The sequence below is a fragment of the Aquarana catesbeiana genome, linkage group LG11 (assembly GCF_042186555.1).
Source record: "Aquarana catesbeiana isolate 2022-GZ linkage group LG11, ASM4218655v1, whole genome shotgun sequence".
NCBI classification, from domain to species: Eukaryota; Metazoa; Chordata; class Amphibia; order Anura; family Ranidae; genus Aquarana; species Aquarana catesbeiana.
Window position 1 is genome coordinate 52,319,776 of NC_133334.1, and position 18,311 is coordinate 52,338,086.

Below are 18,311 nucleotides of genomic sequence, written 5' to 3' on the forward strand. Positions count from 1 at the left end.
CTTACAAAAAAGAGCAGCACAACACCATACTTCAATGGTGCTTAATGCATAGCCCACACACAGGTCCAGGTCTCTCAACTCAGCAGCCCCAGTCTGATGACAACATCAGTGTTAGGCTCCGCCCCCCTGCACGCGGTACACCTGGAGGGCCGGGCTTCATCAGCAGGAATCAGCTAACTGCGGGAGTAACCCGGGCAGGAGGCGGAGCCTAATGCAGATGGGATTATATTGATTTGGATGTGTGGAGTGTTGTGGATCCGATCTGACAGTGTTATAGCTGCAACTAAAAAGGGGGGTTGTTTTTATTTAATTTAGCTGTGCAGATTGACCAATTTGTAATGGTCACTATACATGGTTGTGGGCAATCCCTGTAACTACTGCAGTCCCAGCATGGAATGCTAACCAAAATCTAACAGAGTGTGTCGGGATGTAATTCTACAGCTGGAAAGCTGAATTATGCTGTTAACCATCCTTGACAGCTGGAGGAACGCAGATGGCCTGCAGTCTCAATAGGCATGCTGGAGAGGGGGCTATCAAATCTTGGAGCCAGGTCTGAAAATGTCAACCTTCTGGCATCCCTCCCACAATACTTTTATCCATATTCCGACCCTCCCGCAGCTCGATCTTACACTATGGTCTCACAAAAGGTTCAATGCGTTGGCCTTGGCCTGTTCCAAACTAAAGTAGATTTGTTCCTGCCATTGAACTGAAACAAGATGGAATCGTCCAAAAAAATCCATGTAAGTAGGATAATACGGCAACGGAAAATGCTGCACCAGGCCTCTGATGTATTCTGCCACCCAAAGCCCTAGAACTTGCTAGACTCACCGGCCTAGCATCATTACAAGATATTTACAGAAATCGCTTACCTTCAGACCTCAAAGCTGCACCAGCCTCAATGGGAATCACTAAAAGGGGGAAGACTCCGCTCAGTCCCACCAGCAGAGAGGCAAGCAGAGAGTAGATCCAGGCATCCACCGAGGAGACGTTGGTATTGTCACAAGCACGACTTCCTGGGACACAAGCAGAGCTGAGCTGGAAGCCCAGACACACAAAGCACAGCCATGCCGAGATCCTGACCCACATCATCCTGTATGGAGATAGCAAATATAAAAAAGAAGTCAGAAAAAAAAAAGAAAAAAAAAAAAAAAAAAAGGAGTTTTTCCTCCTGGGGGTAAATATGTAAACATACAGTCAGTTCTTGTAAAACGATCTCATTTATAATATTCATCTGTTTTGTTGTTGAAGTGCACCTGTCAAAAGAACTTTTGAGCTACAAATCTAGAACAAGCAGGCTGTATGAGTGTCAGAAAAGGGTCATATTTCTATATGTTCCAGGTCAGAGACTATACATGACAGCCAGGGATATAGCATTCTTAAAAAGAGAGATCAGCAATGTCAGCTTACAGAATTCTATCCCAATGTGTACTTTATTATGATAAGAATTCAAAGTGCATGTTAGCTGCTGGAGAAAGAAAGAATATCACTTGATCCCCCCCCCCCCCATCAATACATTCAGTGTTGATAAAGGAATCCCTCCTGCTGCACTTCTGTGGCCCCCGGACTGCAGTTTGGACACTACTAGTCTATAGTATATGTTTTTAAATACAAAAATCTTTAAAAAATAAATAAAAAATAAGAATGAATATGTACACAAAGCATAGACAAGCAAGAGGGGATAACAATGTCCCCAAGTGATGTTCTGCTTCAATATCTTATACTATAGACTCAAATACATACATAAATATCTTCTATAATAACATATTTATGGTTTGTACAAAGGCTAAGGTGACTGAACCATCTTTGGAGAAAAACACACAGCATATCAGACCTTCAAACCTCATTGGCTCTATGCAGACGAGTGGACACCACTCCAGGTTGGTCTGATGTATGATCTCTCACACTATCCTGAGTCCACCGGGCGCAATGCCCAGCTCGTCAGGTGAAACACAAAGAAACTTTGGATGGCTGTACTCCATAGTACTATTTTATTGATATCCTATCCATATAAAAACACATACGCAGGCAAAGAAGAGCACAGGGGGTAGAAGAGTCAATGAATTTCATAATTCATAAACTAGCATGAAACACGTCGACCCTTCTATGCACCCCCTGTGCTTTTCTTTGTCTATCTATCTATCTATCTATCTATCTATCTATCTATCTATCTATCTATATATACACTACCGTTCAAAAGTTTGGGGTCACCCAAACAATTTTGTGTTTTCCATGAAAAGTCACACTTATTCACCACCATACGTTGTGAAATGAATAGAAAATAGAGTCAAGACATTGACAAGGTTAGAAATAATGATTTGTATTTGAAATAACATTGTTTTTACATCAAACTTTGCTTTCATCAAAGAATCCTCCTTTTGCAGCAATTACAGCATTGCACACCTTTGGCATTCTAGCTGTTAATTTATTGAGGTAAGCTGGAGAAATTGCACCCCACGCTTCTAGAAGCAGCTCCCACAAGTTGGATTGGTTGGATGGGCACTTCTGGCGTACCATACGGTCAAGCTGCTCCCACAACAGCTCAATGGGGTTCAGATCTGGTGACTGTGCTGGCCACTCCATTACCGATAGAATACCAGCTGCCTGCTTCTGCTGTAAATAGTTCTTGCACAATTTGGAGGTGTGTTTAGGGTCATTGTCCTGTTGTAGGATGAAATTGGCTCCAATCAAGCGCTGTCCACTGGGTATGGCATGGCGTTGCAAAATGGAGTGATAGCCTTCCTTATTCAGAATCCCTTTTACCCTGTACAAAGCTCCCACCTTACCAGCACCAAAGCAACCCCAGACCATCACATTACCTCCACCATGCTTAACAGATGGCGTCAGGCATTCTTCCAGCATCTTTTCATTTGTTCTGCGTCTCACAAACGTTCTTCTTTGTGATCCAAACACCTCAAACTTGGATTCATCCGTCCACAACACTTTTTTCCAGTCTTCCTCTGTCCAATGTCTGTGTTCTTTTGCCCATCTTAATCTTTTTCTTTTATTGGCCAGTCTCAGATATGGCTTTTTCTTTGCCACTCTGCCCTGAAGCCCAAAATCCCGCAGCCGCCTCTTCACTGTAGATGTTGACACTGGTGTTTTGCGGGTACTATTTAATGAAGATGCCAGTTGGGGACCTGTGAGGCGTCTGTTTCTCAAACTAGAGACTCTAATGTGCTTATCTTCTTGCTTAGTTGTGCAACGCGGCCTCCCACTTCTTTTTCTACTCTGGTTAGAGCCTGTTTGTGCTGTCCTCTGAAGGGAGTAGTACACACCGTTGTAGGAAATCTTCAATTTCTTTGCAATTTCTCGCATGGAATAGCCTTCATTTCTAAGAACAAGAATAGACTGTCGAGTTTCAGATGAAAGTTCTCTTTTTCTGGCCATTTTGAGCGTTTAATTGACCCCACAAATGTGATGCTCCAGAAACTCAATCTGCTCACAGGAAGGTCAGTTTTGTAGCTTCTGGAAGGAGCTAGACTGTTTTTAGATGTGTGAACATGATTGCACAAGGGTTTGCTAATCATCAATTAGCCTTCTGAGCCAATGAGCAAACACATTGTACCATTAGAACACTGGAGTGATAGTTGCTGGAAATGGGCCTCTATACACCTATGTAGATATTGCACCAAAAACTAGACATTTGCAGTTAGAATAGTCATTTACCACATTAGCAATGTATAGAGTATATTTGTTTAAAGTTAGGACTAGTTTAAAGTTAGCTTCATTTAAAAGTACAGTGCTTTTCCTTCAAAAATAAGGACATTTCAATGTGACCCCAAACTTTTGAACGGTAGTATATATATATATATATATATATATATATACACACTATATTATCAAAAGTATTGGGACGCCTGCCTTTACACGCACATGAACTTTAATGGCATCCCAGTCTTAGCCTGTAGGGTTCAATATTGAGTTGGCCCACCCTTTCAACTCTTCTGGGAAGGCTGTCCACAAGGTTTAGGAGTGTGTCTAGGGCAGTGATCATGAACCTTGGCACCGAAGATGTTTTGGAACTACATTTCCCATGATACTCAGCTACACTGCAGAATGTATGAGCATCATGGAAAATGTAGTTCCAAAACATCTGGGGTGCCAAGGTTCACCATCCTTGGTGGAGGGGGGATAATGGTGTGGGGCTGCTTTTCAGGGGTTGGGCTTGGCCCTTAGTTCCAGTGAGGCTCCTATCACACTTGTGCGACTGGAAAGCCATGCGATTTTTGCGGCGATTATGATCAAACTTGAAGCAATGCCTGTGTAATCTTGAGGTCTATGGACCTCAAGTTGCATCAAAGTCGGACCAAAGTAGTGCAGGGAGTAATTTGAAGTTGCAGATATGAATGGCACTCATTGGAAATCATGTTGTATGACTTGTCATTAGGGATGTCCCGATACCACTTTTTTAAGACCGAGTGCAAGTACCGATACTTTTTTTCAAGTGCTCGCCAATACCGATTACCGATACTTTTATTTTCAATGTCACGTGGCAGTGTTTTTTTTTTTTGGTGTACAATTTTTTATTTTATTCTTTACAATGCTTTCTGTTTTTTTTTTCTTTTTTTGGGAGGGGGGGGGGGGTGTCTGGGTTTTTTTTTATTTAAATTTTTATTATTTTTTTTTATTATTATTTATTGCAATACTTTGTGTGTTTTTTTTTAACCAGCCCTGTTGGGGGGCTTTGGTGAGATATCAGGGGTCTTAACAAACCCCTGATATCTCCCCCTTGAGACAGAGAAAGAGACCGAGGATAGAGATTCCCCAGTTCCTTTCTCTACAGCCTCAGCTGAACTGAAAATGAATGGAGAGAAGACAGCGGCTCCACTCCATTCATAAACTGAGACATCGTAATCACAGGAGATTACAATGTTTCAGTTATGTGAATGGACAGAGTCAGCTGACTCTGTCCATACACAAAGGAAGGAGGAGGGCATGGAGAGGGACAGCGGAATGGAGGGGGCATGGAAGATGCGGTGACAGTCAGCGGTGATCGCGTGTGGGGGAGTTAAAAGCACCGATCACCGCTGTATAGATTTCACTAAAGCAGCTGAAAGCCGCTGGGGGAGAAGCTTGTAACTGCCCCACGCGCCGATCACTGCTGACTCTCAAGGTATCGGGTGAAGCACTGGGAGCATTTGCCCAAGTACTTGGGCAAATGCTCGGTATCTGTGCCGATACCAATACTAGTATCGGGACAACCCTACTTGTTGTCATGCGACTTTGCAGTCCCAAGTTGCAAGCCAAGTCGCACAAGTGTTAAAGGGGCTTGAAGGAAACTCTTAAGGTGCCAGTGTACCAAGACATTTTGGACAATTTCACGCTCCCATCTATGTGGGAACAGTTTGGGGACGGCCCCTTCCTGTTTCAACATGACTGCGCTCCAGTGCACAAAGCAAGGTCCATAAAGACATGGATGATGGAGTTTGGGGTGGAGGAACTTGACTGGCCTGCACAGAGTCCTGACCTCAACATGATAAAACACCTTTGGGATGAATTAGAACGGAGACTGTGAGCCAGGCCTTCTCGTCCAACACCAGTGCCTGACCTCACAAATGCGCTTCTGGAAGAATGGTCAAACATTCCCATAGACACACTCCTAAACCTTGTGGACAGCCTTCCCAGAAGAGTTGAAGACTGGGATGCCATTAAAGTGCATGTAAAGGCAGGTGTCCCAATACTTTTGACAATATGGTGTATGTAATAAATATCAATAAAGTGGTATTCCTACGGAGTGCAGCCGTCCGAAGTTTTTCATGTATACCTCATCGGCTCTACGTTTGTTCCAGATCAGTAGCTCATTGGGGAATAAGAAGACAATGCCGCAGCCTGCAACACAAACAGCAGCTCCCACATCCCTATGATCTGGACCAACCCAAAAAAAAAGAAAAAATCAACTTTTGAAAGATTATCCACTTGCCGACCGCTGCACGACGATATACGTTGGCACAACGGCAGCGGTGGGCAAATGGGTGTACCTGTACATCCCCTTTAATTGGCGGGGTCAGCGGGCTCCCATCGCGTACAGTGTGACCGTGCCCGCAGGACCCGCTGTCCACTGGTGTCCCGGCGATTGTGTCACGGAGCCGCAGAGCGGGGAGATACCTATGTAAACAAGGCATTTCCCCATTCTGCCTAGTGACATGACAGAGATCACTGCTCCCTGTCATGTGAGTGGAAGCCCATCCCCCCCCCCCCCCCCAGTTAGAATCACTCCCTTGGACACACTTAACCCCTTGATCTCCCCCTACTGTTTAACCCCTTCCCTACCAGTGTCATTTACACAGTAATCAGTGCATTTTTATAGCACTGATTGATGTATAAATGACAATGGTCCCAAAATAGTGTCAAAAGTGTCCGATGTGTCCGCCATAATGTCGCAGTCATGATAAAAATCGCAGATCGCCATTACTAATACAAAAAAATAAAAAAAACAAACTATAAAAATGCCATAAAACTATCCCCTATTTTGCAGACGCTATAACTTTTGCGCAAACCAATCAATATACGCTTATTGTGATTTTTTTTACCAAAAATATGTAGAAGAATACATATCGGCCTAAACTGAGGAAAAAATTAGTTTTTTTTATATATATTTTTGGGGACTATTTATTATAGCAAAAAGTAAAAAATATTGTTTTTTTTTTCAAAATTGTCGCTTTTTTTTTTGTTTATAGCGCAAAACATAAAAACCGCAGAGGTGATCAAATACCACCAAAAGAAAGCTCTATTTGTGGGGAAAAAAAAGGACGTCAATTTTGTTTGGGTGCAACGTCATACAACTGCGCAATTGTCAGTGAAAGCGACGCAGTGCCAAATCGCAAAAAGTGCTCTGGTCAGGAAGGGGGTAAAATCTTCCGGGGCTGAAGCGGTTATAAAAACCACTTCTAATTCTAGGGGGATCCAGTAGAGAAATCTCCATGATGTAGCTTGCAGTTCTGCCGTTGGATTCCTCATAACATAAACATGGATTGCATAAAAGCGAATACGTTACTCAGTTAGTCGCACTTGGTGCAAAGTGACAGGACAATAAACTAAAATTCAATAAAAAAAAAATTAAATTGAAAAAAAAAAAAGTAGATTTTCAGGTGCCTGGCAGCTCTGCAGGTTTTTGCGATCCCAGATGTGATATGAATGAAAACTCAAGGGAGGGCACCCCCCCTCCTCCATATAGTGGCTGCAGTGCATATGAGGACCTGGGAATGTGGAGAACTCACCGCAGGAATCCCGAGCAATGAAATGAAGCCAGCAGGTCCAATAACCTGCCGGTATTTACCAAAGACAGAAATGTCAGCCTTGAGGGTGAACTAACTCAATACATAAAAAGTTTGCATTCCTCATAAATGAAAAGTGATTTTTTTTTCCTCTATAGACCACATATTGCTGGACTGACAACCCTGAGCGACAATCACACGCTTACCCAGCGAAGCTCTACGGACTGATTGAGCTGGACTGATGAGCGGTGCCTGCTGTACAGATTAGGAGCTGAGCACACAGATGACAAGGAGAATATTCACAATCCGGCAAAAAAAAAAAAAACCACGAAGGAAAAGGAGCGAAAGGCAAAATGGTGAAAAGGTTCACAAGGATGAATGTGAGCACTTAGCCTCGGGGAAGGGAGATCCCGCAGCCTCTGACTAATACAACCAGAATAATTAATACACCTTTACTAATCCCGCTCAGATCTCATATTAACAAGCCTCCAGGGGATGTTTTTTTCCCCTGAATTATCCTTATGTAACATGTAATCAGTATTTAAATGGCCAACGTTACTGAAGAGCATTCTCTCTATACAGCTGGCTCTAACACACCCAACACCTTTACAGCTTCATGTACACGGAACGTTTTTACAGCCTCTCCTGAACGATTTAACTTCACAGATAGTAACCGACATTTAAAACGTCTGTTTTACCGCAATTACCGTATATACTCAAGTATAAGTTGACCCGTATATAAGCCGAGGCACCTAATTTTACCACAAAAAACTGGTAAAACTTATTGACTCGAGTATAAGCCTAGGGTGAGAAATGCGCAACTACTGTAAGTGGAAAAGAGGGTCAACAATGCCCATTTGCAGCCATAGGTCCCCTGAACTTCAAACTCGGTAGTTAAGGGTTCCTAGATGCCCCCTAGCTGCAGCCAAAATTTGGGGACTCTGGACCCAAGGGGTCCCGAAATGACATTGCTGCAGGTGGACACAGTTGACCGAATTTGGGGCCCCGTCTCTTGGGGCCACTTGGTGCTAGGAACCCCAAATTTGGTGTGAAAACCCAGTGGAGCTAGCACTACAACATATCCAAAGCTGGGGTTCCTAGCACCAAGTGGCCCCGAGATACGGGGCCCCAAAATCTGTTCGGAAAATGTCAAGCACTTTTCTGCAGCAGAGAATAACATTTTCCGAACCGATTTTGGGGCCCCATATCTTGGGGCCACTTGGTGTTAGGAACCCCAGCTTTCTTGGATATGTTGTAGTGCTAGTTCCACTGGGTTTGCACACCAAATATGGGGTCCCTAGCACCAAGTGGCTCTGAGTGATTGACTCGAGTATAAGCCGAGGGAGGCACTTTCAGCACAAAAATATGTGCTGAAAAAACCCGGCTTATACTTAAGTAAATACGGTACATGCAGCGTTTAAATTTTTTTTCTTTAAATAGCCAAAAATGAAAAATGCGAGCTGACGCGTTTGGAGGTTGAAATGCCTCTAAACTCAGCTTCTCAACGCATTTTTGGGGTTCCGAAAAATGCCTCTAAACTCAACTGCCTGTAAACGAACCTGTGTAAGTGGACAGATAAGATAACATAAAGGAGAGTTCAGGGGTAGTTGAAAAAAAAAAAAAAAAAAACGCCCAACTGCTCCTAAACGTCCGTTTACCAGCAGCCGTGTACATGAGGCCTTACACTGGCAGGGATGATGAATTCTGCGGGCACGCTGGGTCAGGCTTCTAAAGGTGAACATCAGGCCAATGCCCAAATGCACAGCTGAAATAAATGTGAACTGCTTTTCCTGACGAAATATTTGTAATTCTGCTCAGTCGGTCTTGTGTTTTACACACTGAACAGCTAAGAAGGTACAAGCTTGTACACATCATACGGATGCGATGGTGTGCAGAAAAATGAAGCTCAATGGACATGGTGTAAATAAGCCCTAGAACCACCATTTCTGTCCGTCTGTCACTTCTTTGCTCACTGGATTACAGAAAAGCTGTGTCCTCTGTCTATAACCCCCCCCCCCCCCATACCCAAACCCGATTGGAGGGAAAGGGCACACCCCTCTTCACACAGGAACAGAGCTGAGGCTGTCAATCACAGGCTGTGTGCTGTACGTCCCTCCCCTGTCACCTTTTTATCGACTGATGTCAGGAAATTTTGTCAGAAGTAATTCATGCGATAGGATGATGGCTATGTCTAAGGCCCACGTCGAAACGCATCAGCTGTTTGCTTTTTAATGCTCATATGTAGCCAATAAATTTTTGTAACAAGGACTTTGGCATTGCCGGCTCTTCTCTATTATATATTGATTCATGCTGATAGCAGAGGAATGAGGCAGCAGACAGAAATGACACTTAGTGCTCTGGATTGAGACAAGCACACACTACAGAGCAGGCATCACTAAATGGTGGACCGAATGACAGTCCCACCTGGACCACTGAAGTCACGCCACTTAGGAGCCTGGACTCTTTTTCTTGCCTGGCCACCCAGTAGGTCCCGCTCCTGTTTCTTTACCCCAGCTGCCGCATGGCGGAGGACAGGAGAGGCAGCAGGCTGGAAGGTCCTAGGGCAGGAGCTGTAAGGGGGTATTTGGTTGCTAGGACACTGGGTGGTCCTAGCAACTAATCACCAGCTTATTAATAAGAAAAGTTTGGCAGCTCCCGCCCTCCATTCAGACCTACCCTGTGTATGGTAGGACTGCGCTCGTGGCTGAAAACGCCGCTGTGAAAGAAAAGGAGTGAGGAAATGGTTATGAATGGGGGTGACGGGACTAGAGGACACTGCTATCAAGGGGGCTGAAGGGGGCCAAGGGCACTGCTACGGAAGGGGGCCAAGGGCACTGCTACGGAAGGGGGCCAAGGGCACTGCTACGGAAGGGGGCCAAGGGCACTGCTACGGAAGGGGGCCAAGGGCACTGCTACGGAAGGGGGCCAAGGGCACTGCTACGGAAGGGGGCCAAGGACACTGCTACGGAAGGGGGCCAAGGACACTGCTACGGAAGGGGGCCAAGGACACTACTACGGAAGGGGGCCAAGGACACTGCTACGGAAGGGGGCCAAGGACACTGCTACGGAAGGGGGCCAAGGACACTGCTACGGAAGGGGGCCAAGGACACTGCTACGGAAGGGGGCCAAGGACACTGCTATGAAGAATCTTTGAGGAATGTTTCCAACACCTTGCTGAATCTATGCCAAGAAGAATTAAGGCAATTCTGAAGGCAAAAGGGGGTCCAACCCAGTACTAGCAAGGTGTACCTAATAAAATGGCCAGTGAGTGTATGGGTGTAACATGCGACCTGATCCAGAAGGTGAACTTATCTATTAAGGTACAGTTGTCCTGTCATAAAAATGGGGTACAACAAGTAAAATCCCCAGTGCGTTTCACGACAGATAGCACCCAATCATAGAGATTGAGCGCCATGTAACACGTTTGAGATCTTACCTACATGTTGTACCCCATTTTTATGAAATAAAACAAAATGCATCTAAAATTGGAGTATCCTTGTTGGTAGTACGATATCAGTGCTGTCAATTTCTTTCTGCGACTACCTGAATCACTTACTACATCCCCCTCTCAAATCTCTAGAACACCCACAACATCCTTTCCTCACCACATCCTGCCCAGAGCTCTACCTGAACCCCCTCTCACAGCTTTCCCCAACCTCACCACTAATTCTGGTTTTATCACTACACCAGGGATGGTTAACCTCTACTTTACCTATTGTGGGGCTCTGAAACCAATAACCACTTGTGTGTGTGTGTAGAAGTTTATAAAAAGTTTGGTACTCACAGTACATATCTGGCCAAATGCAAAATCGTCATAGTGTCCCAGTCCCGCTGATGATAGCAAATTAGGGCCGCTGGAGGTGCTCACAGGGATAGAGGCGATGTAGAGGAGGTCTACCTCCCTAGTTGACATCAATTCCGCCCTATACCCACGGGGTTCTGGAACTTCTCCTCCAGCCTTGTGAGCACCTCCAGCGGCTGTGATTTGCCATCATCAGCGGGACCGGGACAGCTAGGCAGACTTTGCATTTGGCCAGATATGTACTATGAGTTTTTAAACATTTTTAATAAACTGCCTGCTAGATGGCACTTTTCCCTTTCTATACACACACACACACGGGAGCAGTGGGGGAAATTGCATGCGATTCGGACAGGAATTGCACCGCATTCCTGTTCAAATCTCATGCGATTCTTTGCAGTGCGATTTGTGCCAGCTTTTTTGTATTGACGCAAATTGCAAAGTATCAGTACTCTGTATTTAATTGACCGAAAATAATTGGTACTCGTACTCACTGATAAAAAAAAATAAAAAAGGGTCCAATCATCTACTAGAATGTGTAGAGGATCAACCCAACGCCGGGTGTACTGCGTGAAATCTACCTACCGTCACAGTAGCTGCGGTCGGCTTCACATTGCACTGAGCAGAGCATCCAGGGAAACATTCAAACTAAAAAATGGCATCCGCTCAAATCTATTTCAGATGGGAAAGGCGCACATAATAAAATACAAAATCTCCCAGCACTGGGTCCAACCAGTTATTTATAAAAAAAAAATGTTCTCTGCAAATATTCTATCAAGAATTCTTCCCTGTCCAGCATGCCATCTGGATGACATTTACCTTGCTAAAGCTCTATGTATCATAATTAAATATTTTTTTTCTCCGTACAATATTGTTTTCACCTTTTTTCCCCATCTCATAGCTGCTGATCTCCTGCAGCCTCTTTCAGTCGCTTCCCATCTACAAGCACTCATGGTGCCATTGTTGCTCTGGAACGGCTTCCTAATGGAAAACCTTGGTGCAACATGTATCGGCACAGCTGTTTGTAGTCTCCACTAGCGCATATAACAGGATGACAACACAGGAGCACACCTGGGAGACAGTTGACAACCCATAACAGGAAGGACCTTATAAAGGACCTTCATGGCAGGATCACCAGGCATTATTTTAAAGTGTATGTATAGCTAACACTTTTTTTTTTTTAAGTTTTGGATAGAGTAGGGAAGTATTGCTGTCTGTGTCCACACTGAGGAGATGTAACCAATCTTTTGGTCCTGGTGAGCATTGTTACCAGTAGGGTTACACCGATACAACTTATTTAAGACTGAGTAAAAGTACCGATACTTTTTTTCTGGTACTCGCTGATAACGATTGTTTTGTTTTTTTTTCATGTGACTGTGGCACTAATATGCAGCATTGATGGGCACAGACAGGTGGCACTGATGATGCGTGGACTGTGTCAGTAGTTTTTAAATTTTTATTTACATTTTTACAAAGCCTTCTTTTTAGGCGTGGGGTGGGGGGGTGGACAGTGTCAGTGTTTAAAAAAAATATTGTACAACTCTTTATTTATTTATTATCAGCCCTGTTGGGGGGCTTTGGTAAGAGATCAGGGGTCTAAACAGACCCCCGACCGCTCCCCTTCTAGACAGGGAAAGGGACTGAGGACACAGATTCCCCAGTCCCTTTCTTTCGGAGGGGGACCGGAGGGGGAGCACACAGAGGGGGACCGGAGGGGGAGCACACAGAGGGGGACCGGAGGCGGAGCACACAGAGGGGGACCGGAGGCGGAGCACACAGAGGGGGACCGGAGGCGGAGCACACAGAGGGGGACCGGAGGCGGAGCACACAGAGGGGGACCGGAGGCGGAGCACACAGAGGGGGACCGGAGGCGGAGCACACAGAGGGGGACCGGAGGCGGAGCACACAGAGGGGGACCGGAGGCGGAGCACACAGAGGGGGACCGGAGGCGGAGCACACAGAGGGGGACCGGAGGGGAAGCACACGGAGGGGGAGCACACGAAGGGGGAGCAGAGCAGACTCGAGGAGCCCGCAGAGGACGTCGGGATGATTAGTGCTTGTAACTACCCGCACCAATCTCCCTGTATACCTTTTAATAAAGCAGCTGAAAGCCACGGGGGGGGGGGGGGGGGTAGGTGAAGCGGCTGTCAGCTGCTTTATTAAAAGGTATACAGGGAGAAGATTTCATGGCTGACTGCAAGTTTTTTTTTTTTTTGTTTTAACAATGTTAGAGTGAGCCTGTCCCAAGTCTGTCCTCCTTAACATACAACACAAGAAGCCCAGCCCTACACATTTAACCCTTTGTTTGGATAATGTTCTAATGTAATCATATTGATAATGAAGATCTGCCTGCAAAGTACAGATGGGGCTAATTTTGGCAAACATAGCTACCCAACCCCGTGATAAACAAAGAAAACTACCTAGGATTTGTTCTTGCTGGAGGGTCCAGAAGAGAAACTCTAAAAACTGTAAACTGCAATTTTTAATACTTTTTAAGTTATGTTCTGTGAATGGGAAATATCAAACAGCTTTCTCCATGCTGACTACATTGTTGGACATTGTCATGAGGAAGGGGGGTGCCCTGTCCAACCTCATAGCCAGGCTCACAAAGCACGCAGGAACATGGCACAGAGTGCTACATATACCTTGTCCCCTGGGCAACAGAACACAAAGTGATGTCTGCTGCACCAGCAGTGGGATACCCATGTCATGGATCCCAAGAGGCAACGGGGTACTCTGTGGCACATGTACCACTCCACCAAGGGGCTGGCTGTCTACTCGTGGTTTTTACAGCAATCCCCCTAATGATAGGGTGTGCTCCACATGAGCGCCATCATGAGGTCACTCAACAGCCCAGAAGAGACAGCCGGCCCCTCTACTGACATCAGTCACCCCCAGGACAGTCCCCGGTCCCATCTAGTGGTCACCCCCCAGGACAGTCCCCGGTCCCATCTATTTACCACCCAGGACAGTTCCCGGTCCCATCTAGTGGTCACCCCCCAGGACAGTCCCCGGTCCCATCTATTTACCACCCAGGACAGTCCCCGGTCCTCTCTGGTGGCCACCCCTCAGGACAGTCCCCGGTCCTCTCTGGTGGTCACCCCCCAAAACAGTCTCCTCTCCCTTCTAGTGGTCACCCCCCAGGACAGTCCCCCGTCCCTTCTAGTGTTCACCCCCCAGGACAGTCCCTTCTAGTGGTCACCCCAGGGACAGTCCCCAGTCCCTTCTATTGGTCACCCCTCAGGACAGTCCCCCATCCCTTCTAGTGTTCACCCCCCCAGGACAGTCCCTTCTAGTGGTCACCCCCCGGGACAGTCCCCGGTCCTCTCTGGTGGTCACCCCAGGGACATTCCCCGGTCCCTTCTATTGGTCACCCCTCAGGACAGTCTCCGGTCCCATCTAGTCACCCCCCAGGACAGTCCCCCGTCCCTTCTAGTGTTCACCCCCCAGGACAGTCCCTTCTAGTGGTCACCCCAGGGACAGTCCCCGGTCCTCTCTGGTGGTCACCCCAGGGACAGTCCCCGGTCCCTTCTATTGGTCACCCCTCAGGACAGTCCCCGGTCCCTTCTATTGGTCACCCCTCAGGACAGTCCCCGGTCCCATCTAGTCACCCCCCAGGACAGTCCCCGGTCCCTTCTAGTGGTCACCCCCCGGGACAGTCCCCGGTCCTCTCTGGTGGTCACCCCAGGGACAGTCCCCGGTCCCTTCTATTGGTCACCCCTCAGGACAGTTCCCGGTCCTCTCTGGTGGTCACCCCCGGGACAGTCCCCGGTCCCATCTAGTCACCACCCAGGACAGTCCCCGGTCCTCTCTGGTGGTCACCACCCAAAACAGTCTCCTCTCCCTTCTAGTGGTCACCCCAGGGACAGTCCCCCGTCCTCTCTGGTGGTCACCCCAGGGACAGTCCCCGGTCCCTTCTATTGGTCACCCCCCAGGACAGTCCCCGGTCCCATCTAGTCACCCCCCAGGACAGTCCCCCGTCCCTTCTAGTGTTCACCCCCCAGGACAGTCCCTTCTAGTGGTCACCCCCCGGGACAGTCCCCGGTCCTCTCTGGTGGTCACCCCAGGGACAGTCCCCGGTCCCTTCTATTGGTCACCCCTCAGGACAGCTGGGATCTACAATGCACCTCCATGGATGTCAGGGATCCTCCTCTGGATAGGAATGTCAGAAACTATTGTAAACACTCACAGGCTGCCTCCACATTTTCCCTGGAGTCACAGACAGTCCTTATTTCATGTACTGGAGGAGTGAGTGTCCTGGTCCACAGTTGCTGCACAAGTGACAACAGGACACGCTGCGACTATTAGTCCCACAACAACAGGCCTGTACGTACAGCTCCCCCCGGGGCCCATCTCCCCAAATACACAGCGGGGTCCACCCTGTACGCCACAGACACCCCCTTACCGTTCTCGGTGGTCCTCTCAGTCCCAGCCATCCCAGTCCTCCTACGCCCAACTCCCCGCCCCTCTGTCGGAGCCACGTGTCACCTCCCCCCGGAACCTTTACCAGAGGTCCCCGCACCCGGGGGAAGAGTCACCACAGCGTTTCCGCCGGGAGACCAAGGGGGAATGTAAATAAAGGGAGGCACTTCCGGGGCCGCAGTTAAAGTGACACGGGAGTGATTGTTGTGGAATATGAAAGAGAGAGCAGGGCATGTACCGAGAGGGAAGCGCCTAAGTCACTTTGATTTATTAAGGAAGGTGTGAGGGATGTGGGTGACAGTTCAGTATCAGCATTGCAAAGTTATGTGTAGATGGCAGAGACATTGGTGGGTACATTGTGGGGAGATGAGTGACAGAGGGGTGCAATGTCAGAGGTGCAGGGTGAGATGAAAGGGGTGCATTGCAGGGTTACATGGGGATGCTCAGTGAGGGGAGATGAATGATGGGGTATTGCATACCTCCCAACTTTTTGAGATGGGAATGAGGGACACCTATCAGCAAAAGTATGCAGGCATAGGACACACCCCCTGCTACACCCTCTTAAAGGAGAATTGTACAAAAAAAAAAAAAAAATTGGTGAAACCCACAAGTGCTTTTTTACCACTTCAATTCCTTTATACTGGCTTTTGGAATTTAAAAATGCAGCAATTGAGAAATTGGATGAAAGGTTTAGCGCTGGGAAACTCTTTGAAAGATAAAAAGTGCATTTTATATACAACTATATAGATCAGACCAAAATGAGGGACAGAGGGACAATGCTCCAAATCAGGGACAGTCCCTCGAAATCAGGGACAGTTGGGAGCTATGCGTATTGTGTCATTGCTACAGGGTGACCTGTGATGAGGGGGGGGGGGCATGCACTGTCAGCATTACAGAGTGACATGGAAGTGATGGGTGCAGTGGTAGTGCTGCTGGGTGGGGAGTAGGGTTGCCACCTGTATGGGATTCACCCGGACAGTTCGGGTTTGGAATTATGTGTCCGGGTTTCAGACTGAAACCCGGACACATTATTCACACTGGACTATGACTTCTCAGCAGCGTTGCTGGCTGCAGTTGTCTAGCCGGAAGTGTCTGTTACACTCTCTCTCACACTTCCCAGCACTAACACTCCCCCCCCCCCCCACATACAGATGGGAGAGGAGAGAGAGATCGCTCTGCACCTCTTCCTCCTGCCCCTACCCCTCTGTGTCTTCCCACACTCCAATCCCTAGCGCTGTGCCTTAGAAAAGGCGAGTGGAGGCCGAAAATTTGAAGCCCAACAGCCTCAGATACATCTGGATGAGAGGTGCTGACTGCCACGGGGTGCGTGAGCTCACCATCCATCCCTGTCTGTGACTGAAGTCCCCCCCCCCCTTCCCCGTTCTCTCTCCTGCCTCTGAGTGAGTACACTAAGGTAAATCAGGGTTCTCAGAGCATCCCTTACTTCAGAGTTCCTCTTTAAACCAGAGGCTGCATCATTCCCCCTTACATCAGAGTCCTCTCCATACATCAGAGTTCTCAGTGTTCCCCCTTAAATCAGGGTTTCCAGAGCATCCCTTATGTCAGAGTCCCCAGAGTTCTCCCATACATCAGAATCTACAGTGTAAGGGAAATCTACGAGTTCAGATGTAAAAGAGGGACTCTGTGGATTCAGATTAAATGGGGACTTTGTGGACTCTGATGTAAAGGGGGACTCTTGCGATTAACTTCATATGATTAGAAATGTTATTTAATTGAAAAGTATATCTATAGTTTATACTATAAAAAAAATTGCTGTGCTCCGCTAAAGTGTTCGGGTTTGACTTGAAGAAAAGGTGGCAACCCTAGTGGGGAGTTGAAATGCAGGAGGTGCAGGGACCGTCCCACTACAAGGGAAACATTTTCACTGCCCTGGAGTTCAGCTTCAAATCCGAACTCTTGGCATATACATAAAAATAAAAGAATGGTGCTGCGCTAATCCTGGCAAAAACCCAAAATAAACGTAAACAGATCTCCTAGTGAGCTGAATATCATATAAATATTAGGCAATCATAAATAATATCTGATCCCTCCTCTATGGGAGCAAATCACAAAAAATAAGTAAAAGTGCAATGTGCCATCGTGGTCTAAAATAATAACTTTCAGTGAATATTCATAACCATATTGTAACTATAAATTTTGTGCAACAACCAATTATAGGGGTCAATCCTCCCATAAATAGTGCAAATAAATCAATGCAATAATATATTCAATTATGCGATATACATGCAGCAAACATAAGGTGACTTGTGCAATAAAAGTCCACGTGACTTCAAAAGGCTTGAATTCAAACAAGGTGCTTAGGCAAAGAAAACAGCCCTCCTCCAGAAAAAAAAATAAAAAATTTTTTGAATAAAATAAACGGACTCCTCAGCATGCATAGATGACAGTGGAGTGCTCCAATACATCAAAATCGTGCTCCTTTTCGTGTTCACACTCAGATTTTTAAGCAGTGGCCCCTTACCTTAAGTTAATGGGGTAACAGCATATGACCAGTAAGGGGGATACCATCCTTGGAATTTTCTCCTCTATCAACATGGTCCTAGTCCTGGAGGCTGATTCCCTCAGAGGGTACAGGGGCACGTGGATAGAAAAAAATGGAAGGACCCAATAGTGTAGTATTTACAGGCTAGAACTGGCTTTTATTAGAAAAACACATCCCCTGATGAAGTCACGTGATGTGACGTCACGCGTAGGGACGGGACAGGCACCTTACTGACTGAGGCATACGAGCTCGCCGCTCGTCGGATATCAGCCCCGTTTTTTACTGCTATATTGTGAGTACTTATGTGTTTTTCTAATAAAATCCAGTTCTAGCCTGTAAATACTACACTATTGGGTCCTTCCATTTTTTTTCT

The 18,311-nt window shown here is 46.7% G+C and overlaps 1 protein-coding gene across 1 annotated transcript in view; it reads right to left on the reverse strand.

The window, feature by feature from the left end:
• The window catches only part of SLC39A13 (solute carrier family 39 member 13), a 71,521-nt gene extending 56,000 nt beyond the window's left edge, over positions 1-15,521 (reverse strand). Inside the window, exons 1-2 of the mRNA XM_073604356.1 lie at positions 15,419-15,521; positions 870-1,090 (exon numbers count right to left, since the gene is read on the reverse strand). Coding sequence (XP_073460457.1) covers positions 870-1,089 — 220 coding nt within the window. The 5' untranslated portion in view covers position 1,090; positions 15,419-15,521. The remainder of the gene's footprint in view (positions 1-869; positions 1,091-15,418) is intronic.
• Positions 15,522-18,311: the final 2,790 nt, after the last annotated feature.